The sequence below is a fragment of the Petromyzon marinus genome, chromosome 5, assembly GCF_048934315.1.
Source record: "Petromyzon marinus isolate PM22_M1 ecotype Great Lakes invasive population chromosome 5, UKy_Petmar_22M1.pri1.0, whole genome shotgun sequence".
Taxonomy (NCBI): Eukaryota; Metazoa; Chordata; class Hyperoartia; order Petromyzontiformes; family Petromyzontidae; genus Petromyzon; species Petromyzon marinus.
This window is the reverse complement of record NC_133671.1, coordinates 15,304,126-15,328,313: the sequence shown is the minus strand read 5'-3', so window position 1 is coordinate 15,328,313 and position 24,188 is coordinate 15,304,126. Positions and strand designations below refer to the sequence as shown.

Genomic DNA, 24,188 nt, shown 5'->3' with positions numbered 1-24,188 from the left:
GTGCACTTGAGATGGAGGAAGACCCTTTAACTCTTTTATATCACCGGGGAAAGAAATGCTGATGCACACAGTAATAATTAGGTGTTGAACGTTTCACAAACTCACCCTCACCGTAGCCACGCCTTTCCCAGAAAGTCTGTAAATTGTCACGAATTGGGTCGTAATTTGATTGGAGATAAAAAAAAATAATCAAATTTTTAACTGTATTTTTTATATTTCTTATTGATGTTTTTTTATATATATATATTTTTTTTGTCCGGTCCATTTGATTAACTGTAACATCCTAGTTTGTTGAAATCGTAAAAACATCTATTCACATGTGCACAATTTATGTATTTATCCTCAACATTCGATTCATTAAAATGTTTGATTCTGCATCATGACATGGCTACACAGCAAACAGCTCCAAACTTCACCCGGTTGTGGTGGGTAGCGGTGGGCTGCAAAGCTTGAGTTTAAGAAATTGGCAGCGAACCAAGTATAAGCCCTCTTCAAACACGAACCAGCAAAATTAATTCGTCACCCTGCCCCTCAGAAGTGCTGCTTCAGCATCCGTGTGCACGTCTGCATTATGCTCAAGAAGCATTCGACAGCACGTAATTTACCATTGTCTTTGATTTTAGTCCAATAATGCCCAACCCTAACCTTGCGATGGCCGACTTTGAGAAAACAATCTCCTTTTTTATATATAATGTTATCTTTCAGCGGTGTCTTATAAGTGCACATTTGACCCGTGATATGAAAACAATATCCTTTCCTGCTTTATTGTGATGAAGAGGAAGTGACTCGGTGTCGTTTTCTGTCCGCTCAGCAGAGAGCGAGTGGCCGCACTGATGAATTATGAGGGAAACAAATGCATTCTTGTCAGTCGCTGGATCGTGTAAAAGGCTGTGTAAAGGGAGCAAAGTCTCATTGAATGACCAAGACATCGTAATGGGCCACCTGATTTACAGGCAGGAGACCGTTGCACTGTCGAATCCTTGTTCGAGATGACATGAGCCAGTTTTGGCATTGAACAGGGCCAAATGGTTCAGATGGAGGTGATCGTGCCAATAACATGTGATGATACAGCAGTTTTTGTTTAGCTAGCATGAACCTGCTGGTTATGCACATAAGGTGAAAATCGGTCTAGAATTTGCTTGATTTTAACAAATGTTGCTGGTAAATATTGGTCTACAAAGCCACAAGGCCGATGGACTAAAACATTATATTTGCATATAAATGTGGAGACAATGTGGTTCATTCTGCTTATATATGCTTTAAAATTCGAATTATTTTTAAGTGAGACCCATACTGTTGGCAAGTTTGAAGTTAAATCACCAACATGAACTCGATGACCTAATCAGATTTCTTAAGCAAATATGCGATGATCTTTCTATAAGTTAGCTCGGTGTCTTTATATATAGTGTATTAAAAAAAAAAACTTTATTAACTACACGGGCCATTAAGTTGTGGTTAAACTATTCCTTCTTGTGCATTAAATAAATTTGCCTTGATAACATGTTAGTGTTAATGGCAATGTCTGCTTTAAATATGCACCTTCGTAAAAACTGTAATTCCACGAACAAGGCAATTTGATTGTTGTATAAAATGAATGTGTTTCTTACCTTATCAAAAGTTAACTTTTTAACAGTTTATTATATACCAAAGCACAAACAAGCACTGCGATATTTCAACCAATTTAACGATTTGTAAGTATATTTAAAATATATCTGGAGCCTGGCTATGGTTCAGCCAGGCTTACCTTGATGCAATCGGAGTGGTATCAAAGAGCACATTCTACACGGCCAATTTGGAAACGCAGAGAATAGTTTTAAGGCAAATATGATCTTGTGGCTTCACATTACTGACCGTGCACTGGGGCCGGTTGTTCTCAACATCTTTGGTTTGGCGCCCCCCCCCCCACCCCCCCCAATGAAGGCCACTGGTCCCTCGGGGCCCCCTCTCCTCTTCCCTTGCCCCACTTACGGCACTTAAAAATCTCTTTGCATGCGTGAGTTGTTGAAACCGACGGCTGCTGTCCAGTCAATGCTGTGTTAGTAATGCGTTCATTTCGCGTTGTGTACAAGTACGTTATTGTCGCGGCGAAGTGGTGCTGATGTTTCCCACGCACAGTGGATTTTTTGTTTCCTGCACGGTATCCATGCACCGACCTGTAAGCAAGCAAAAGGGGGGAGAAGTTTTGCAATATTGAGGAATTAAAGAAAATAGGTTGAGGGTAATCAGTTTGTTTGCCAATCTCTGTCATTGGCAAAAATGATATAATTATTGGAGGAAGCTTTAAGCAATGTTATTAACTTTCCCTCTGAAATATTATTTCAAAAGCGTATCTAATTACTCGGATATGTGTGTTCAATATGCAGCAGTGCACACATTTGTGATGAATAGCTGCAGGGATCAATTTGATTTTAGACAACAATAGCTTGCTTCTGACTCATTTTCTCTTCTTTGCAAACAGGCAACAGATTTCTACGTGGAGATGAAATGGGAATTTACAAGCTGGGGTGAGTATGGACATAATCTATTTACACAACTACAGTGAGGGAAGTATTTGATCCCCTGCTGATTTTGTAGTTTGCCCACTGAGAAAGAAATGATCAGTCTATAATTTTAATGGTAGGTTTATTTGAACAGTTAGAGACAGAATAACAACAACAAAAAATCCAGAGAAATGCATGTCAAAAATGTTATAAATTGATTTGCATTTTAATGAGGGAAATAAGTATTTGACCCCTCTGCAAAACATGACTTAGTACTTGGTGGCAAAACCCTTGTTGGCAATCACAGAGGTCAGACGTTTCTTGAAGTTGGCCACCAGGTTTGCACACATCTCAAGAGGGATTTTGTCCCACTCCTCTATGCAGATCTTCTCCAAGTCATTAAAATTTTGAGGCTGACGTTTGGCAACTCGAACCTTCAGCTCCCTCCACAGATGTTCTATGGGATTAAGGTCTGGAGACTGGCTAGGCCACTCCAGGACCTTAACGTGCTTCTTCTTGAGCCACTCCTTTGTTGCCTTGGCCGTGTGTTTTGGGTCATTGTCATGCTGGAATACCCATCCACGACCCATTATCAATGCCCTGGCTGAGGGAAGGAGGTTCTCACCCAAGATTTGATGGTACATGGCCCCGTCTATCGTCCCACAAAGCATAATGTTTCCACCACCATGTGTGATGGTGGGGATGGTGCTCTTGGGGTCATAGGCAGCATTCCTCCTCCTCCAAACACGGCGAGTTGAGTTGATGCCATAGAGCTCCATTTTGGTCTCATTTGACCACAACACTTTCACCCAGTTGTCCTCTGAATCATTCAGATGTTCATTGGCAAACTTCAGACGGGCATGTATATGTGCTTTCTTGAGCAGGGGGACCTTGCGGGCGCTGCAGGATTTCAGTCCTTCACGGCGTAGTGTGTTACCAATTGTTTTCTTGGTGACTATGGTCCCAGCTGCCTTGAGATCATTGACAAGATCCTCTCGTGTAGTTCTGGGCTGATTCCTCACCGTTCTCATGATCATTGCAACTCCACGAGGTGAGATCTTGCATGGAGCCCCAGGCCGAGGGAGATTGACAGTTCTTTTGTGTTTCTTACATTTGCGAATAATCGCACCAACTGTTGTCACCTTCTCACCAAGCTGCTTGTCAATGGTCTTGTAGCCCATTCCAGCTTTGTGTAGGTCTACAATCTTGTCCCTGATATCTTTGGAGAGCTCTTTGGTCTTGGGCATGGTGGAGAGTTTGGAATCTGATTGATTGATTGCTTCTGTGGACAGGTGTCTTTTATACAGGTAACAAGCTGAGATTAGGAGCACTCCCTTTAAGAGTGTGCTCCTAATCTCAGCTTGTTACCTGTATAAAAGACACCTGGGAGCCAGAAATCTTTCTGATTGATAGGGGGGTCAAATACTTATTTCCCTCATTAAAATGCAAATCAATTTATAACATTTTTGACATCCGTTTTTCTGGATTTTTTTGTTATTATGTCTCTCACTGTTCAAATAAACCTACCATTAAAATTATAGACTGATCATTTCTTTGTCAGTGGGCAAATGTACAAAATCAGCAGGGGATCAAATACTTTTTTCCCTCACTGTATACACATACTAGTACATACCGGAATCAAACAGCTTTGCCTCAATTCCCACACTCCTTTGTAGCTCAAAAGTAGTTTTACCATGTGTATTCAATGTTTTTTTATTTATTTGACCAAGTAGGGCCCACTGACCTATATTGCTTTTTTTCAGAAGCAACCTGGCCACAAATGATGCTCAACGAAGTAGCTTTGTCATGTGGTAATTTATAGCAGCCAAATACTCCAAACGCATGTTGATTCTGAATGTGGAGGGAAAAACTGGAGGTCCCGGAGAAAAATCCACGCGAATACACCAGGGAGAACATGCAAATGCCATATATACAGGTGTTAGGGTCGGGATCAAATCCACGACCTCCTGCATACCAGGCGAGGGATCAGACATCTTGCCACTGGGGCACCCCAACAACAGAGCAATTCACCATAGGGCAAGGGTACAGTTAATGCTACACAACTCAACAATATGCGAAAAAGCAATACTTTTTGGCCAGATTAACATTGGTCATCTACTGTACACGATCCGCTGCTGGACTAGGGCCTCGCCATGCCATGTGGATCGTGGGGGGTTATTTGACTATACGTCACCACGCTGCATTTTAGATCGTTTAACTTTAAACTTTCAGCGTTAAAAATGGCATTGAGAACACAACGTGTCAAATAAACTCAACACACCTGACATGTGACATGAAGAAGGGCCATTGCCCGAAACATCACCAATTTTACATATTTTTTTTTCTTTCAAGACAGTTAAGTGTAAGTTGTTTTGTTGATTGTTTTGTTAATTGTGCTTGTGCAACACTGGCCAATGCAGCATACTCAAATAATTTACACAAATGTGTCAGAGCAGTTTATAAAATACGCTCACTCTGTGTGATGTTTGATTTGAGTAATTGTATGGATGTACAATTATTGAAACCAGACATAGCATAGATGTAAGAGTGTGGCGATGCTTGATCTGAGTAATTTTACGGATGCATTCAATATTAGCGTTGTCGCTATTAAAAATTCAGTTGTGGTCGAGTCTGCTCACCTCACTGTATGGTTGCCCCATATTTCTTTGCGAGCTTCAAGGTAGTAAACACGGAGTTGCTAACCTCAAATGCTACACCAAACAATCCCCTGCTCCTGTGCAGCAATGACTAGTGCGTGTCACATGCATGCTCGTGTATTATTACTACTACTACTACTACACTTGTTTACCCGTTAAACCCTCACTGAGTCTCATGACTTGTTTTCGAGAGAGTCCTGCCAAGGTTTCGCACTACTCGGGGGGGGGGGGGGGGGGGGGGGGGGGGAAATGTTTTCGGATGTATACTCCCATTGAATAATTTGCAGGTAGTTTTTCAAGTTGGACCACGCCAGCACACAATGCTCTACTCTTTTCGAATGATGTTACGGGTTCTTTAACGTCCCCCCCCCCATTGTCAAGCATACGGCCAGTATTTTTACGCTTAATACACACTGTAGTATTAACAAGGGCAGCCGCTGGGTTCGAACCGTGAAACTCTGCAACAAGTGGTGCATGCGCGAGCGCTGGGTCTGGGCCATGATACAGCCCTTTGTTTCGTGCGACTCAAAAGCAAGATTATAGAATTGTAAAATTGACAGGACATAAAAAAACACATCCGTCCAAAAAACAGATGAAAATTCCCTTAAATATGTAACACAACACAATGCAGACAAAGGTTATCTATTCCGGTCAGCAAATAAATAATCCAATTTGAAGTGAACGAGAAGGAAAATTCTAATGTTATTCTTACGTCATTCTTAGTGACATAAAGTATCTTCCAGAGTCTGCATTGTTTTTTTTTTAATAGCAAAAAACAAACATCATCTGAAGCCCTATCCAAAAAGAGTCTTGCCAACCAATCCATGCAGATTGCATTGCGTGCGTTGTCCTCGGGTTTGTTTGTTGCACCGGTCTCTTCTTGGCAACCCAAATCCATTAGGTGCTCTTTGCAGGGTCGTCCTTTTGCGGCGGTCGTGTTCGGAGCACCTCCCGATTAATGAGATCCCTGAGGACAAGGGGGGGGGGGCCTCGTCGTGGTTATTATGGCTCGTCAGCGTTTAAAATAACGGTGGAAGTCGTCACAGACCTCAATGTTTTATTTTGCAAGAGGAAATGTGCAATACAATAACGAGGTAGATTTATAACGCTTCCAAACGCGATCTAATTTTAAAAGGCAAACTTTTAATCATCTTCCTCAATACGAACCTTGTAATATTATTACGTTCTAACGTTGTGGCTAACACTAATATATTCTAACGCTACATAGGTCATAAGAACTTCCAAGCCTTTATATATATAGGTTTTTTCTTTTGCACTTTGTCAGTTACCATTAATCGTTGTGTAATAAATCTGGATGAAAGGGGAGACATCTCGACAGTGATTTACCGTGATTGTCTCCACGAAGCGGCACGTCTAGGTGATCGTCACCCAGGTCTGGCTGGCATGCTACCTCTCAAAACCCTCCCCACCCCGCGAGAGATATCGCGACTCCTCGGTGCGCGTGAAGCTCTGGGTTGTAATCCTGCAGACGTGAATGGTTGCACGGTGAAGCACAGCAAGGTCACCAGGTCACGATGCAGCTAGCGCACGTGGCGGTGTGTCCGTACGGGTTGATTGGATTGGGCAAAGGGCATAAACAGCCCCGCTTTTCACCCAGGCAACCGGAGAGGACAGACTTAAGATATGGCATGGTTTATCGCGATAACAACAATTACATATATTTAAGAACGCACAATTTTTTTTAATAAAATAACAAAAAAATCAATGAAGAAGAATTTAAACAACATCTTTTTTTACTTGACATTTTTATCATTTAATTTTGTTGAAAACACTGATGGAACCAACTTGAAATTCGAGAGGAAATAAGTCGCAGTTTAAGTGAGGTACTGTACTTGAGCACCGTCTATCAGGGTGTGGTACACAAGTTACATTTTCAATTCAGATTATCAAAAAAAATATGGGTTAAATAAAACCCTACGTTTAAACAGGACAGAGTGCCTCTTCATTCTTTCTGCTCATCAGGGTAGCCCAGATACGGCAATACGATGATATATCATACAATTGCCATCCGTTTTGCATTAAATAATTGTATCATAAGTATCATTGCTCAATAGATTTTTCTAAAGTATTTTATTCCCTGATAAAATATTTATCAAGTGACAAACCCAACAATGAAGTTGTAAACGGTTCGCTATTATCCATTAAATTAGTGCTTTGCTAAATGTGGTCCGGTATAAATTGAAGGCATGACGATTAATACGATGCCATCATTTTCGTAGGTAATTTGTTGTTTAATTACGTTTTGTGTGACTGACCGCATGTGCGTTATAAGCGAGAGAGAGAGAGATCTTAACGATTAGAAGACTCATGGCAGGCTTGTGGTGAGTGAAGTGCTATTGATGAACTTTTGAGTCATTTTCATTTGTACTGGAAGTACAGCAAAGACTCACAATCAATACAATACCAATGTTAAATACAATTTGACTTTGCCGATATTAGGAAGCCACTGGAGCTTTGCACTTTTAAATATAGACTGAAAACTAATTTCTTTAGAACTGATTTTTGTGTTTAGTTTGAGATATACGTTTATCCCCTTTTATCTGGCAACAAAACAGGTGCTAAGTTGTTAAAACACCAAACTGAAACCTTTTACAAGGAATCATTCCTGCATTAACCACAATACTTGTGGTCAAAATGCAAACAAAAAACATCCTCTGATAATATATGCAGCATTGTCTTTGAAACTGATTGGTCCACACCAGAGACAGCTTTCTTTTGAGCCTCGTCTCAAACGGTGTTAGGCCAGAGGACGCCTTTTGGCTCGAAAGAAAGCGGTCTCTGGTGTGGACCAATCAGTTTCAAAGACAATGCATATATTATCAGTGTTTTTTTTTAGCATTTTGACCACAAGTATTGTGGTTAATGCAGACATGATTCCTTGTAAGAGGTTTCAGTTTGGTGTTTTAACTTAGCACCTGTTTTGTTGCCAGATAAAAGGGGAAAAGCTTATTCTCATATTTTGGTACTGGCAAAGGAAGGTCCCATGCTGTGTTTAGTTTGTTGTCCTTTCGTCCCACCTCCGTTTAGCATGTTTGGCTTTGCACCGTACAAAGCCGTACGGTGAGAAATAAGTTAAATATACAAAAAAAGATCCCCCATATAGCCTTAACAGTCTGTAGGGGCAAGTGCTGTTAGCGAGCACCTTTGAAGGCCGGAACGGTACACGAGGGGGTGGGTGGTCAGCACCACGCCTGACCGCCTTTGTCTCCCTAGTGGCAATGTTTACACATCGCACCAGGTACTCATTTGAGGCTGAGTCGACCTAGGGGAGGCCCGGGACCGGTTCAGATAATCGTCACTGGTGTTGGCCGTGAGCGGGAATCGAACCCAGGTCGCCAGGTTCATAGCGCAGCGCGCTAACCGCTACACTATCGCTCCCCACATACCCATATATACATACATTTACATACATGTATGTACATGTATGTATATTGCTACTGCTGCGTGTAGTGTTCACGGTTGTACCGCCTAGCTCTCTTTTTGTTTACCTTTCCTATACTTTGCACTCCTATTGTGTTTTTGTATTGTTTGTTGCTGTAACTTTCTGACCCACCCCTACTGGACACCCGTGCTTCATAGCTCATCGGATTCGTCCAAGATAAATAGAGATTCGGATTGTGATTCTGACGCGTGTTCTTGTTTGCTGAAATTCTTTCGCACCGTACGTAGTCAACCGTGTTACACCGCAATAAGAAACTGATATCGTGATAACCGTCACATTGTGAAAGCATTCCATCATATTATATGATGAAGATTTTTTTTTATGGTTGCAGCGCTGGCGCTCACCGGCGTTCCTGCCTGTGCGTGTGTGCCGCCCAGTGCCTCTGGTGTCCCGCGTGTGTCCAAGCGATGTCTACAAGGTGTGGAAGTGCGGCTCAAACCTCCGTGTCGACACTACCCTCCTGGGCTTCGATCACATGACCTGGCAGCGAGGGAAACGAAGCTTCATATTCAAAGGGCAAGGTGAGCGTGTTCACAGAAACTTAGTGCTATGCCAAAAAGTGGTCCTTAGTTTTTGTTTCCTCTTCCCCCACACCTCCGATTAGCAAGGTTGGCTACGTAGGGTGTGAAAGAAGTTCAACATAAAAAAAAAAAACTCTCTCCCATCCTGTTTTCTTCGATTCACTGCGTAGTGCTCTCCTCACCAACACGCGGAGACAGGTAAGGGGTCGAGTCCTTCATTTGCACCTTCTCCGCCACACACACAGCCTCCCTCCTTCAGGCATCGAGCAGCATTTTTGTTGTTCGGACTCTTGGCCTCCTTTTCCGAACATCCGCCCTTCAAGAACTTCGTTGTTCATCAAGCTGCCTCCTCCTTGGAGCACGTGCCCGATCCACATAGTTTTCCTTCCCTGGATTATTCCAAACGGACTCCTCTCCCTCCCGGGCCTGCCCTAGACCTTGCTCATTGCTACTGCTGCGTGTAGATGTTCACGGTTGTACCGCCTCGCCGTCTTTGTCTTTACCTTTCCTATACTTTGCACTCCTGTCGTGTTTTTTTTTTGTAATTGTTTGTTGCGTAACTTTCTGACCCACCCCTACTGGTGGACACCTGTGCTTCATAGCTCATCGGATTCCTCCGGGATAAATAGAGGTTCTGATTGTGATTCTGAAGTGTGCTCGGGTTTTGTATGGCGCGTTGTTTGGCACTCCAGGTGCTGAGAGTGAAACGTTGGACATCATTCCAAAACAACAGGGCGATACAACTGAAAACACAACAGAGAACTTCCCCCGATTACTCTTTTCATCCCGCTCACTTTTCTCCACTTGATGATAATTACCGACATCTTCTCAAATACGAGCATATGATTACCCCCCCCCCACACTGAAAATACACACGCGTAACATATATATAAAAAATACAAGACGTTTAATTTAAAACGTCAAAGCAGTGTAACCTACGCAATATGATGTAAAACACTCAAGAAAGCTCACGTTGCAATGAATGCGGAGATGAAGGTCGATTTGGAATGTCCCTTGTGCTACAAGAAGATAGCCCCGGCCGGTAAGGCGGCAACGTACACAGACCTCCAAACGTCCCCTCGCACCACGCGTCCACCACCGCGAGCGAGCGAGCGAGCGAGTCTTGTCGTGTGCATGGCCTTGCCATTTACTGCAACTGGTCACGCGGCCACTAGCCCGCTCTCGGAAGATCGGATGCTTCTTGTTTGTTGCAGAATGCGGCTTGCATGCCATTCCCAAAGGGTGGTGTGCGTCGCCGTCCCCTGTTGAGAGTATGTGCTCGAGCCTGCCCCGAAACGAGAGGAATTCCTCCACTTGAGAAAGGGACACCGATGGAAACACAGCGGCCCTTTACAATACCGCCACTTGCAGCAGCAACCGTGCTACTCCTTGATTTGAGTAAATTGGCCTTGTGATGCAAGTGTTTAATGGTATTAAATTGGATTGCCTTGGGTATACATTGCTTTAAAATGTTAAACTAAACGTCTTGTATTTTATACATGCTAAGTGTTGGACAGCCATGTGAACTTTTATTTTATGTAAAGCGCTCCGAGACGCCTTTATTGATGTTATGTTTGCTATGCGGTATTTACATATATATATTTGATTGACTGAGCATCAAATACAGGACTGTCTTAATAGTTAACGTCGGGTTTTTTGCAAATTGCGACAAAGAAGGCACGTGGAGCGAAACGTCGAACCTCACGGCCGGACAAGAATGCGGCACATCCTGAAAACACATTAGAGAGAGTCATCGGCAGATATAATTTGTAAAACATAACGTACTGCCTTTTTAAACGGGGGGTGGGGGTGCGTGTTTGACCATACTTATATGATATTGCACAATGTTGTGCTTCCAGGGTGCGTAAAAAATATGTGTAATCATCGTTGGGGGTTCCATTATATAAGCGTTACGTTTGGGTTAATATGCAATGCACGGCCAGAATCTCTTAAAAGCCCCACTCTGCAAACAGACACTCGTTAAATAAAATGTCTCAGTCTGGTAATGGGTAGCAAGTAGATTAACACGGCGGGTTATCTGTATATGCAGGCACAGTGTGAAGGTGCGGGAGTAGACTGTGATGCCACATTGTCCGTTGTCTTGAACGAGGCTGCGGTCGTGTTTGAACTGGAGGCTAATCAAGGGTGGAGTCTGGTTAACGCGTGGAGGAGGAGGGAGGCTGCATGGGAGTTCCCAGAGGTGTGGGCAACAACACGAGAGTCTTGCCAAGACGAGACCCATTTCATACCAAGCCAAACAACATCACGAGCCAAAGTGGCCTCGTTCCAGAGGCACTATTTAGTGCACAGAAAATGCCGTACATCCTCCGTACGCCAAAATGTCGCACATAAATAAAACGTATGATGATGACGACGATAATAAAACCAAATTCCATAAAACGGAATGGTTTTTGCTTCGCCCTGCAAGTCACCCTTTACGGGACGGCGTGTACGTAACATGCGCGCCGCGCCAAACTCTTTCAAGACAACGGGGCGGTGGTGCTGGAGGTGGACCACGACCGCTGCCTGGTGTACGTGGAGACGCTGTCTCTGGCCGCCCCGGAGACGGACGCGCTGCTGCAGGCCGTGCGCCCCTCCGAGGCCCAGCTCCTGCTGCGCCTCTCGTCGCCCGTCGTGTCCACGCACGTCAACACCAAGAACATCCAGTTTGAGAGGTGCGGGACCCCGCGTCGCACGCTCGCCGGCTCGAGACGCGTTGGGATTTGGACTCGACAGGTGGCAACTTGGTGGGGGGGGGGGGGGGGGGGAGGGTGATGGGGGTGGACGTGGTGGGGAGGCCATCATCCAGCAGTGGACTGATCATGGCTGTCGATGATAACGGGATGTGGGAGCGCACGGTCATAACCGTCGAGTTGAAGCAGTCGGGAGTCCCACAGCTCCTCTTCCAGATCGCCCGCACACCGTATCGCCGTTGGCGCTTGTGACCACATCAATCAGAATGTGCCAAATGTTGTCAGAACTCGGAAGCTAAGCAGCGCCGAGTCTGGATAGTTATTGGATGGGTGACCACCGTGCACAGCAGGTTTATTATTGGCTGCTGCAGGCCTACGTGGTGGATGGCACCAGAGGGCAGTGCAGCTAAATCCATCTTTGACCTGTCCTCTATACTGCACATTTTCCGTGCTCCCCGCCTTCGCCAGTCCACACTGACTGGTGCAGTGACGTTTGGTCAAACCCGCATGGCATGGGGGGAGGGTGCCCCATCCAGCAGTAGCCGGACCAAAAACTGCACACAGGAACTGTATCCTTCTGGGTGCAATTCGCAATGAGCGCAGGAGAGCTACCACGCCTGCATAGGTGTATACACACCCTGTGTGTAGATGGCATGCTATTTTACTAACCCGAGTTTGGTGAGGCCTCATAATAGCCAGCAAAGCCCTAATGGTGCTGCTGGGTCGGGATGGGGTTTTCTCTTGTTAAGTGCATTTTGCGTAACTTGTCCTCTTCGTGTTTCAATTTTAAACGCCTATTAAACGTGCATTAATACGTTATTAGGAAATTGTGTAGGTCAGTTTATCTCGTAAAGCAAATCTCAGGGTGGCAACCCTGCCACACTGCAGCCCCACCGAGCCAGATGGCTCTCATTCGCTCCATGCCGTTTGATTGCCTAAAGTCATAAGTCACAATTGTGTCCAGTAAGCAGAGGATAGAACATGTCCCAGAGGACATTCACAGCACAGGCAAAACGATGAAATGAGCTTATATGCAGAAGCTGGATGGACTTTTGCATCACAAAGCCATGAGAGAACGAAGCAGTAGATAGATCAAGGCTGATGATGATTAATCAAATGTGTGTCTTAATACAAGGTTATATTAATTATTATGCTAGTTTACCCAGTGAAGCCTCACTGAGTCTCAATACTCTTATTCAGGAGAGTCTTGGCAAGTTTCGCAGCAAGGGATGATTTTTACATGTATAAACTCAATTGAGTAATGTGTTTAGTATTCGGATGTTTAACGAATGCCAGCTACATGTAGAAAAGCTAGAGAACATGCAAACTCCAATCATAAAGTCGGGAATCGAACCTGTGAGGCAACAAGTGTTACCACTCCGCCACCCTGATGCCCAAAAGGTGTAACTGCACCCAGAAGGCAACAGGAAACTACCGTAACCCTGCCTCCACGAGTCGTGGCTCAAGAAACCTCTTGTGGAGGTGCAGTGTTTTGAGTCAGGGAAGGGGAGGGCGAGAGGGAGCAAGTGGGGATTAGATGGAGGAAGAGAAGTGAAGGTGCAGAATGAGGCTGCTGCTGCTGCTGCTGTGTGTGCTGCTAAAGTTGTATTTGATTCCCCAGGAACAAGTCCGGAATCTGGGGGTGGAGAAGCGAAAAAAGTGAAACAATTAACGGTTATGAAACGAAGGTGAGACGACACATCGCATTTTTATTTCCTGCATTACCGGCCCCCACCAGCTCCGTGACTCGCTTTGTTACGTTATACACGTCGATTTCACACATTGCAAGAGCTTCTTACGCGTACACATCTTTAAAGTAATTATCACTCTCCTGAAGGCTCCTCAATTGTAGATTCGCATCAAGGAAATTATTAACGCGTCAGTTCCCTGCAAGGTGGCAAGATGTTGCTATGAAAGTCAATACACCATTATCGCCGTAGAAATAAGATTTGAGCGCACAGCCTGTGAAATTGTGTGTGAAATTAGACAAATACGACATCAAGTAAAACATTTCCCTTGATGGAATAAAACATCAATAATGCTTTCCCATTGCCCTAAGCAGTGATCCTGAAGTAGGGAAATCGAGGCTACGTGAACATATTCTTAGCTCTAAATCAAAATCTACGTGAACATGCTTATTTTATTTTATACCTACGTGACTTTACCGAAAGAACCAAAGAGTAAGTTTATGTACCTTCAGTCGAGTTTTTTTACCTTCAGTGTTTCTTTTTGGCTTGCGGACCACTCAGCCAATGCAAATATTTCCAAGGGCCACCCAGCCCACCCACCCATGGTGACAAAATGCATTCACTTTTGTCTCTAAATACCAGTAATGCTAAGTTATTCACAATACAGGAACTTATATCTTTTTTTAACACAGCTATAAGGTTTTTTTTGTGGGGGGCGGGGGGGCACTTAGAACTTAGTTTAATCAGGGTAGCTTTACCTAACTTAATTTTTTTTATAAAATATCCTAAGTAAAATATTAATGTACGAAACAAAAGGTAGAAACGTTGTCATTATTTACGGATCGACCTGCATTTGCATCGCAGCCCCGCGAAGCACCTGGAGGCACCGGGGACCGCACTCTTGAGAACCACCGCTCTAGTCCCATGGTCACTGGATGACACATTTAGGGTGAAACTAAGCAACCAACGTCTTCCTGTCAGCACAATTCCGTTAGAGTAGCTGCCCCAAAGGTAGCACTTATAAATGTGCACGTGTGTGCAGCTATATATATTATAAAATATTAACAACGATGTCTTTGTCTAGACGGAATTCGATTTGCACACACCTTGCCTGTTTTCCTTGGGCGGCATATGCAAAGGATGTTGTTAATTTTGTACCAATAACTTGTTGCTCAGCAGTGGTGACTTCAGACGCTGACAATGCAGCACTGGCAACCTTCCCAGTAGAAATGTAAAACTCTCTCCGATTAGATTAACTGTAAAAACACAAGCATGGCCTTTAGTTAAAAAGTGCCCCACTATAAATAATCCCCAAGGCTTGCTCGCATTGCATTCCCAATTGAAACATATTCTTATACGTTACAGTACAGATATTACTGCAGGTAAATGAGATCGCAATATCCACAGAACGGCTGAAAATGTGTATATTCGATATTATCCAGTCCATTATAGGATGCCTTAACACCTTCAAGCTGGGTTAATATTTATCCTATTAATGGCACCAGCCTCAGCATCAACTATCACGGCATGGGGGTGGCTGGGTGGCTCAGGATCCAGCATCGCCGAGTTTAAATCTGGACTTCAACCACTCATTGTTAAACCAGGTTTTCAAGTGTGTCAATACGTTGTTGGTCTCAGTCTGATTCTATTTGGATTTGTACTTCAGATTGCAACATTTTACCTCTGCGAAATCCATTTCAGTTTTATTGGCATGTAACAACATTTTTTTCCCCTGTAGCGAGGTGTATGGGAAAAGCAGAGCACTTGATGTTTCTCAGAAGCAGTTCTGTGAAGTCTGCTTCCGCAAGCCGTTCTCTCACACGGGGTGATGCAAAGCCCGGCGAGCATTCAGAACGAGACACTTGGTCTCATGGTATATTAATCAGATTGGACAGTTGGAATAAAATGTCTGAGTGTGGGACTAGGGTCGGGGGGGGGGGAGATGAGAAATGTCTTGTTTAAGAATAACGATCGCAGCACGGGGCGCGGCTGATCGTTGTGCTGCAGGTGTACAGCGCCTCCCACGTGGAGCTGGTGACGTGCACTCGGACGGAGCACCTCTCTGACCAGGATAAAAACAAAACCAAAGGTTGCTCCTCGGTCTCCAAAATGCACACACTTCAGCTTGTCAATTAAAGACGCCAGTAACTAAAAATGTAAATGCATGCCCTGTGTGTGTGTTTGCGTGCATTTTTTTACTTTCGCTTTATCCCCTTGCTGTATTATTTAACGTAGCTGCACTTGAGCGGTTTATGGACTATCCATGCACATTTGAAAGCATTAGTGTAAACAATGAAAGTGTGCTACTCCGCAGCTGCTTTGTGTGAATGTGGTGTGCATTTGGTGCACGATCAGACTTTATTTTAACAAATTGATCGTTTCACTTTTTGACACTGGCCCTCTTCAAAGTTTTACGATACAACGTGGGCAGATGCAGTTACTCTCGTCTAAGCCTCGACTTTCTTTTTCATCGAGTGATGCGTGGCTAAAACGTACACCGAGAGACAGAAAGAGGAACATGTGGGTGATATGCGAGTATATACACTGGGGTTCACGACGTCGTTCAAACGGGTGAGATAAGCAAGTGGGCCTGAGCAGAGCAGGTCGCGGTCAGGGCGAGCGGGGATGATGGCCAACGGTCAAGAACAAAAACGGAGTGACAGGAACAAATGGAACGCAACTGAAAGGATGTCCACCAAGGAGATGGGACGATGAAATCAGTTCTTTTGGGTGGATCATGAGAGATGATGGCGGCTCAGGGTAGCCTTAATCCAGCAGTGAAGTGATCATGGCTAATTATGACGATGATTGCATTTAATAGGTCGCATTGCTTGATGTGCTCCTAAAATTAGGGAAACGTCAATAATGTTTTTGGACCAGCCAAATTAGATGTCACATCCACGAAACGTTAAAACCTGGAACACTGACTAACGTCAGTGGGGAGTTTTGGAGGACTTCAAAAAATTGATGTAAGATATGGGATAACTGAGGAAGAATACATCTTATCAAGATGTTTCTTCACTCTTTTTTTGTAAGATTATGTGCAATAAAAGTCTCCAAATTAGTTTTCTGTCTGTCTATAAATATTCGTGCAGATGGTGCGGAATTAATCTGCCAACTTCCCAGTTGAAGTGAACATCTTTTTGTAAATATATATAAAGTAATAATTACTTTCTACATTTTAAAAGCTAACCACAAAAGCAGTTTTCGGTTACCGTTTAATATTGGTTAGCAAATTTTGTGCAATATGGTTTTCCCTGGAATAAAAACGTAATTTGTGAGCGTCTTTAAAAAAAACCCAACAATGTGATTTGTTCTTTTCCTTCAATTTCAAAATTCCTTAAAATTATATACACAGCGATAAGCTATGTATATATTTCTGCACCTCCGATTAGCACGGGTGGCTACGTACGTTGTGAAAGAAGTTCAACATACATGCATGTTAATGCGTTCAATCTGTGCTCTTCTTGATTTAATGCACTGTATATATATGCGAGGCTGCGTTGTTGGCAGTTCACTAAAATCCATTGTTGTACTCTACTTCTATGCCCCCCGCATTTATGCTCCTTGCCTTCACCAACCTTCAACGGCCGGTGCGAAGTGCGATTTAAAACAACCACCACAACTTGCAAAGAGCGGAGAGGCCTTCATCCAGCAGTGGACTGACAAAAATTGGCTGTAAATGTACTCAATAATTTACACAGTTATATTTATGGCACGTCGTACTGTATACGAGCGTCTCGTTGAGCTCCAGGCATTACCACCCCGCAACTCCTCCACGGTGGAGCAATGACAATTACCAACACAGCGAGGCCTGTCCAGAGCACATCGTCTCTCTTCTACTGCCCAGGGATCTGCATTGGCTACCAGTCGAGGTTATCTTTTTAAAATACTTGCCTTACAAACAGGGCTGCAGAGAACACCAGTCCTGCTGTACCTCTCAGAATTTCTCAAGAATCGTGTTCCTGACAGGTATCCTAGATCCATACTCCTAGATCCAGCTACACGATATTAAAGATCCATGGATTTATCAGGCGCATGCGACGAACATAGGCGAGATTTGCGTGGACTGAAGTTTTGAGAAACGCTGCTGCGTGGTGCACCTTGTCAGCGAGTGTAATCATTACAACGAGATTATTCTGTTTTGTTTACCTGCAGGAGTGAAAACCACCCCCCTGCAGTCGTTCCTCGGGATTGCCGAGCAGCATGTCGGCTCGAACAATGTGGTGTGTGTGTGCTTTCATTCACCTCTTTCATTCGTTTCAAAAATGCAATTTTTTTTTAAACGTCGCACACAAACCCGCGCACGCGCGTCCACCGCACGCAATTGACAGTTGCGGAATGTTTGAAGTCAAGTCTGTCAGATTGACAGGGATGAAACACGTTGCAGTTTTTTTTATATCTGATTACAGCTGGTTAATGAGCTGTTAATGGAAGATTGACTGGCGTTGAGGGGGGGAAACAATACATTGGCGCTGCTTTTAGGGGTGAGACTCGGTTTATAAAGGCTTATTTTTAGCATTTCTCAATCGCATAAAGTTTACTGCTGAAAATTAGTGTTGGATTTGGTAGAACGTCATCACGGCCAAGAAATAAATCAAATTTATTCAGCTGTTGAGCACGCTTGTGAAAAATGTTTACCAGGTAATTATTTTCTGTAAATTTAGTTTTCACTCCCTTTGGCCAACATTGTATTCATGAATTCATTACTTTTGATGTACAGCGCCTTGAGTACCTTGCAGAAAGGCGCTTTATACATGTAATGTATTACTGTCATTGACTCCTGTACCGAGCGCTTTCGTCTTTATTCTTGTAGAGTTTTGGATTAGCTGAGAGTCGTTTTGTCACTGAAAGTGAAAAGCTTAGTAAACAGGTACATTGGAGGGAAAAGAGGCGGTTACAATTCCCGGAGGAGCTCCCAACACGCGGCACGACTCAAGCACAACAAAAGAGCAATACGGCACAACCACGGATAGCTACGCCACGGTGGCGAGATGTTAACTATCTCGCCTGGTATACAGGAGGTCGTAGGTACGATCCCGACCCTGACGCCTGCATATTTGGAGTTTCAGTGTCTTCTCTCTCGCCCTGGTCGTGTGGATTTGTTCTCTGACGCCTCCGGTTTTCCACCCGACATTTATAAACACGCTTTTCGAGTATTTGCCTGTGATAAGTGTCCACGTGATAATCCACTTCGTTGAGCTATCATTGGTGGCCAGGTCACTTTTGAAAAAGAAAGATATATATATAGCTCAGTGGGCCTTACCTGATGAAATAAAAAAATAGTGTATAGTTTAAAATGGTTTATAGTTTAGTCTAAAACAGTTCACAATCAAAGCACTGACCAAGCTCAACTCTGCATAAGCTTCCTAAGTCTGATCAGACTGGGTGCATTCAGGGTCATGTGGTCATAGGCAAAAGCACCTGCAATATAGGGTGAGGAATTACATGTATGCGATCAATACTCCACAGCTGAAGTCGCTTGACTGCAGCTCTGAAAATAATTGGCCACCAAAGTGTTGTACAAAATGAATTGCAATTAAAAACATTCGTTTCATGATTAATAGCAGCTTTGCTTTAAACCAAGGCCGTAATTATAATATATTGGGGGGGGGGCACCTCCCCCCCCCCAATATTCAAATATGCTCAAAATGCCCCCCCCCCCAATATATTGCTATAAAATAATAATTGCTATGCTATGTAAATAAAAAACAACAATTTGCTAAAACTTGGCCACAATATCTGGACTTGTCTTCATATTATAATCTCTGCCATTACATACAATGAAACAAGAAATGGTAAAAAAAGTAAAAACAGAGCAATGTAATACAATACACGATTAGACATTGTAAAAAAAAATAAAGTCCATCCCATGTGTTCGTGAATTTTTTTATATTTTAGGCAGGAAATTAGTTTTCTAATTTAGATATTTTTCTGGGTTGGGACCCCCAGACACCCTGGAAGAATTGGTCCCCCCCAATGTTGACTCCATGGCTACGGTCTTGCTTTAAACACAAGTGCTTTTCGCAGTCTGAGGTTCGTTTTGAACAACACGCGGTAACATGAGACAGGCCACATTTATTGCTTTTACAGATTGTCGCTCAAGGTTAGGGAACTGGGATTTTGCAAATGGATGGAGAGTGAAGAATTATTCCCAAACCGTGAAAGATTGTTGCAGGAATGCTTTTCCAATTATCAGCTACGGGGGTGCAAGGCAATTGTTTTAAACCAATCATTGGTCTCGATGATGTGTATCCAGTGGCACTAAAGCGATTACACCTGTCCTTTCAGGATTAAGCCCTTTTTTTGTTATAAACTGATGGCAAACATGAAGGTATTAAGGAAAAGGTCAGTAAATCTACTAGACTGTAAACAAAACACGGCATCTGTGGCACGGTGACTCGACGTTCTAACCCTCTCGGGAAGGAAAGTGGCGATTCCTGCGGCGCGGAGATCATTTTACAAGCGGTATTGTTTGCGCACCTCCATCGTTGATTTTGTTTAGGAAAATTACCGATGAAAAATATTCGTCAGCAAAGTGGTTGAGTCGGAAAATTACTGCGAGTTGAATAAAACCAAGGGTCACAGCGACGATTGACTGTCCACCAACATAAGCACGACTGTGACCGACGAGATGAAATTATATATTCTGAATGATGGCGCAAACCGAGATGATTTTACTAACAAATTTGACATTTGTGTAAAACGGTGGTGGTGGTGGGGGGAGGGGGTGATGTACATTTCAGCTACGTTTAATAACTAATAGTAGACGAAATGAGTCAACTAGCCCAGAGGCTAAGACAACTAAACGAAGTCTTGCAGACTAAGCCTTGCCTAACTTTCCACGGTTTGTCATCGACTCCACCGAGAATGTACCGGTACTTTAATAACGGTTGCTGGGAGCACAGGCACAAAGGCCCAATTGCAGTCATCGCGTCTTAATTGAGCCAAGGCGATTGTAAAAACGTCTTCAATTAAACCAAGGCGGTTGTAAGAACTTATTAATTGAGCCAGGGCGATTCAAAGAACTTTGGAAACTAGACGGCGGGGAGAGTTCTCCCAAGTGGAGCGGTGCTTAGGAAGAAGCAGACGGAGAGAGAGAGCGAGAGGCGTTTTGAATTGAAAGCGACAACGTAGGCTTTCGCGACCAATATTCATAATCAAGGTCTGTGGGTTAAACCGCGTAAACATAAATGTGTCCGCACCCTTTGGTTATTTCGCTAAAGTCACGTAGGTATAAAAATTAAACTAAATAAAAATTATTATTTTGAGCCAAGGCCAAGGCGATTTTGGTTTTATTTTCTACCTACGTGACTGCCGAAAGAACCAAAGAGTATGGATTCCTGCAGTCACGAAAGCTTCAAATCAAGATCATATAAATGTGTCGTTAACCCACCACCACCCAACACAGCAAATCAGTAAGGTTTGTCACGTGAACAACGCGCACTGATTAGTTACTTCAGCACCACCGGTTGTGTTGGGAGATAAAACCTGCAACAACTTCAGAGCCCAACGGCAGCCCCTCGTTATTGCGCCGCGATCCGTGGCCGTCTCTCTCCACCTCCTCCACCACCCAGGCACAGATCACGCAGATGGCGAGCCCCACCAATCCCACGGCGATCACGGCCGCCGAGTACTTCAACCCCCGCTTCGCGCTCGGGGGCCGCGACATCGGACGCCCGGTGGAGCTGACCGTGAAGACGCAGCGGTGAGGCTGCCCTCCCCGCGGCACACGGCTGGCACGATCTCATTCATTTTCGATTTAAAGCTTTCGTGACTGCAAGGATTCATCTTCTTTGGTTCTTTCGGTAAAGTCACGTAGAATGAGAATAAAATAATAAAATAAAATAAGACACTAAAATTCTCACGACGTTTCGGCCACAACACAAGTAGCCTTCTTCAGGTGAAAGAACAGAACTGTCGGGACGACAGAGCTTGAATGAACGCTGTTAAGATTCGTAGCGTCTTTTAAGCTCTGTCGTCCCGACACTTCTGTTCTTTCACCTGAAGAAGGCTACTTGTGTTGTGGCCGAAACGTCGTGAGTATTTTATTGTCTTATTTAATTTTATTATTTTATTCTCATTCTACGTGACTTTACCGAAAGAACCAAAGAAGATCTCATTAATGTTACGTATTATTATGATAATGTTCAGCCCTCCGTCAATCCACTGCTGGATGTGAGTAAATGGGATAGTTTTGACCATCACCTCACCGTGCTGGTCACGATACGTTCCTAAACCCGTAGCATCTGGGTCTGTCCCGTGACCTGCCAGTGACACTTCAAAACTTAATGTGGGTTCACGGTCTATCTTTTTATTTGACCAGGTAAGGCTCACTGAGCTATGTAGCTCTTTTTTTAGAAGCGACCTGGCCACAAATCATGGCTCAACAAAGTGGCCTATCGTGTGGAAATTAATAGCAGCCAAATAATCCAAACGCATTGTTTTTTAAATGTGGAGGGAAAACCCCGGAGGACCCGGAGAAAAATCCACGCAACCACGGGGGAGAACACGCAAACTCCTAATATACAGCAGCAGGCAAAGTCAGGGTCGGCATCGAACCCACAACCTCCTGTATACCGGGCGAGGTAGTTAACATCTCGCCAGCGTGGGTCGCTCGCCTGGCTGCACCCAGCCTGGCTAAATTGCTGTTGTAACGTAACCGCCACTTGGTGGCGAATGGAGGTTATTCTTGTGAAGAGAAGCGCGAGGACCAGTTTAGATATTCACCACTGATGTTCGCCACGGCAGGAAATCAAACTCAAGTTCATATATCGCATGGCACCGACCAGTGTTGTCACCCATGAATCAATGGGATTGCAGTAAAAGCGTTGCTCCTCTTGCCACTGCATCTAACTTTATTTTAGTTTTCTTCTTTTTTCTCCACGAAGTTTGCCAATGCTGTTCGAATATTTTTTTTTTCCAATATTCTGGGAATTATCATTTAAGCGCACTGGCAGATGTGTAGTATTACACGCAGTACATTTGCACGCGTTTACAATCGGTCAGTGTGCTAACATGTGGTCTCATTCTTTCTGTGTAGGATGTTATAAAGTTCGTGAGTCTATGTCTAACATCTCGTATGTGTGTACAGGATCGTAAATTAAACAAATTAGAAATAAGCGATGCGAATCGTGTAACGCATTTCAGCCAAACGTTTACCAGGATGTCGACAACTGTTTTACAACAAAAATTATGAAACTGCACTCGTGACGTTACCGCACGACTACACCATCCGCTTCATGTACATGCACCGAGGCAGCTTTTGTCGAAATTCAATTGAGAAAAACAGTTCAACACTCTGACGGCACCCCTTTTTCTCCCCCCTTTGCCTCTACCCTTCGTCTTCCCTTAATGTTAGTTATTTCTCTCCCCTCCCCCGACTCTTACCCCCGATATAAATCTTCACCCCCCCCCCCCACGCGGGGACCCCCAGTTGGCTGGGGCTGAAGGACCTTCGTGCCAAATTGGAATTCGCGTGGATTTTCTGTTCCCAACCTCTAATGTCCATCGGCACATGGTACCAGGCTCGTGTTTCGTCGCAATTTATATTCGGCAAAACTCACGGTTGCAGCTGGCAGTAACGGATGGTTAAGAGGTAAAGGTGCAGCCCTGCAATTGCCTGCTCGCACCACTCCTGGCGGAAGGGCCTTCACTAGAGGGAACTTAAAAGTCCCTCTGGAGGGTATTTTTGGCCTATGCTGGTCATACGCCTTGGAAGATTTTGGAGCACCCACAATTTACAAGCCACCACATGTGACTCGCCGATCGATCGACGGCTTTGGTGGACAGAGGGGGGGGGGAATTTAAGAATCTCGCGCCATTGTCTCGGCTTCCGCGTTGAGGGATCGAACAGACGATCTCTGGAATGCAAGTCCAGTGCACACCACGGCAGAATCCTTTCGGTGGCGTTTCGTCACATGTCACCCCCAAGGCAGGCCTGGTGCCTTCAGTAATAATAACGATGCCGGGATGGTCTTCTGGCAGTCAGTAGTTCATAGACCCTTGCGCCAAGGACCCAGGACAGAAAACGAAAAATTATCTGTGCTGCGTGGAACATGTGGTGCTGGTCTTGAGACGAATTAATCCAAGGGTGGACAAATCAGAAGCATCACACATGAGCCTCCTGCAGGGCAGGCAATAGATTCTCATTCAGAGCAGGCCTCTTCTGTATGATGTTAATCTTCGCCCAAAACCTTTTTTTACAATTATACTGTACAGCTCTCGCTATTTGCCTTGCTCGTCTTCTAATCCCTCTAGCAACGCTCCACTTCCCCTACCCCACAAACAATTGCTGAAGTGGGCAAATACAGCCTCTTGTCGCGGCAGCCCTTTTGCCCACTTCAGCAATTGTTTCTTGCTGTGATTGTCCCACCTGATGACGGACGCTTGTGTTGTGCCCGAAACGTCGTGATTTAATTTATTTTATTTTACACCTACGTGACTTTACCGAAAGAACCAAAGAGTAATGATCAATTCTACAAGACTTATTTTTCCACAAGGGTAATATTCATTTTTTTTTTAGCGGCGTGAATTTTTCTTCCCATATTTAATTGCTTATTTAATTCCTATCGTGCTGGTTGAATTAGTTAGTTTTACTATATAATGTGCCTGTGACCAAATCACCCACAATGCACCCAATCTCATCAAATTTCAGAATCTAAGCAGGTTTGAGCCTGGATAGTG

At 44.1% G+C, this 24,188-nt stretch overlaps 1 protein-coding gene across 4 annotated transcripts in view; it reads left to right on the top strand.

The window, feature by feature from the left end:
• The window catches only part of LOC116939120 (ankyrin repeat domain-containing protein 13D-like), a 57,807-nt gene that overhangs the window by 15,489 nt on the left and 18,130 nt on the right, over positions 1 to 24,188 (top strand). For 2 of the 4 annotated variants that reach the window (XM_032947098.2, XM_032947100.2), the window contains exons 4-10: positions 2,459 to 2,504; positions 8,978 to 9,121; positions 11,607 to 11,796; positions 13,436 to 13,502; positions 15,480 to 15,591; positions 17,661 to 17,728; positions 21,080 to 21,210. In XM_032947098.2, coding sequence (XP_032802989.2) covers positions 2,459 to 2,504; positions 8,978 to 9,121; positions 11,607 to 11,796; positions 13,436 to 13,502; positions 15,480 to 15,591; positions 17,661 to 17,728; positions 21,080 to 21,210 — 758 coding nt within the window. The remainder of the gene's footprint in view (positions 1 to 2,458; positions 2,505 to 8,977; positions 9,122 to 11,606; positions 11,797 to 13,435; positions 13,503 to 15,479; positions 15,592 to 17,660; positions 17,729 to 21,079; positions 21,211 to 24,188) is intronic. The other 2 variants (XM_032947099.2, XM_032947102.2) reach the window with 1 other exon arrangement.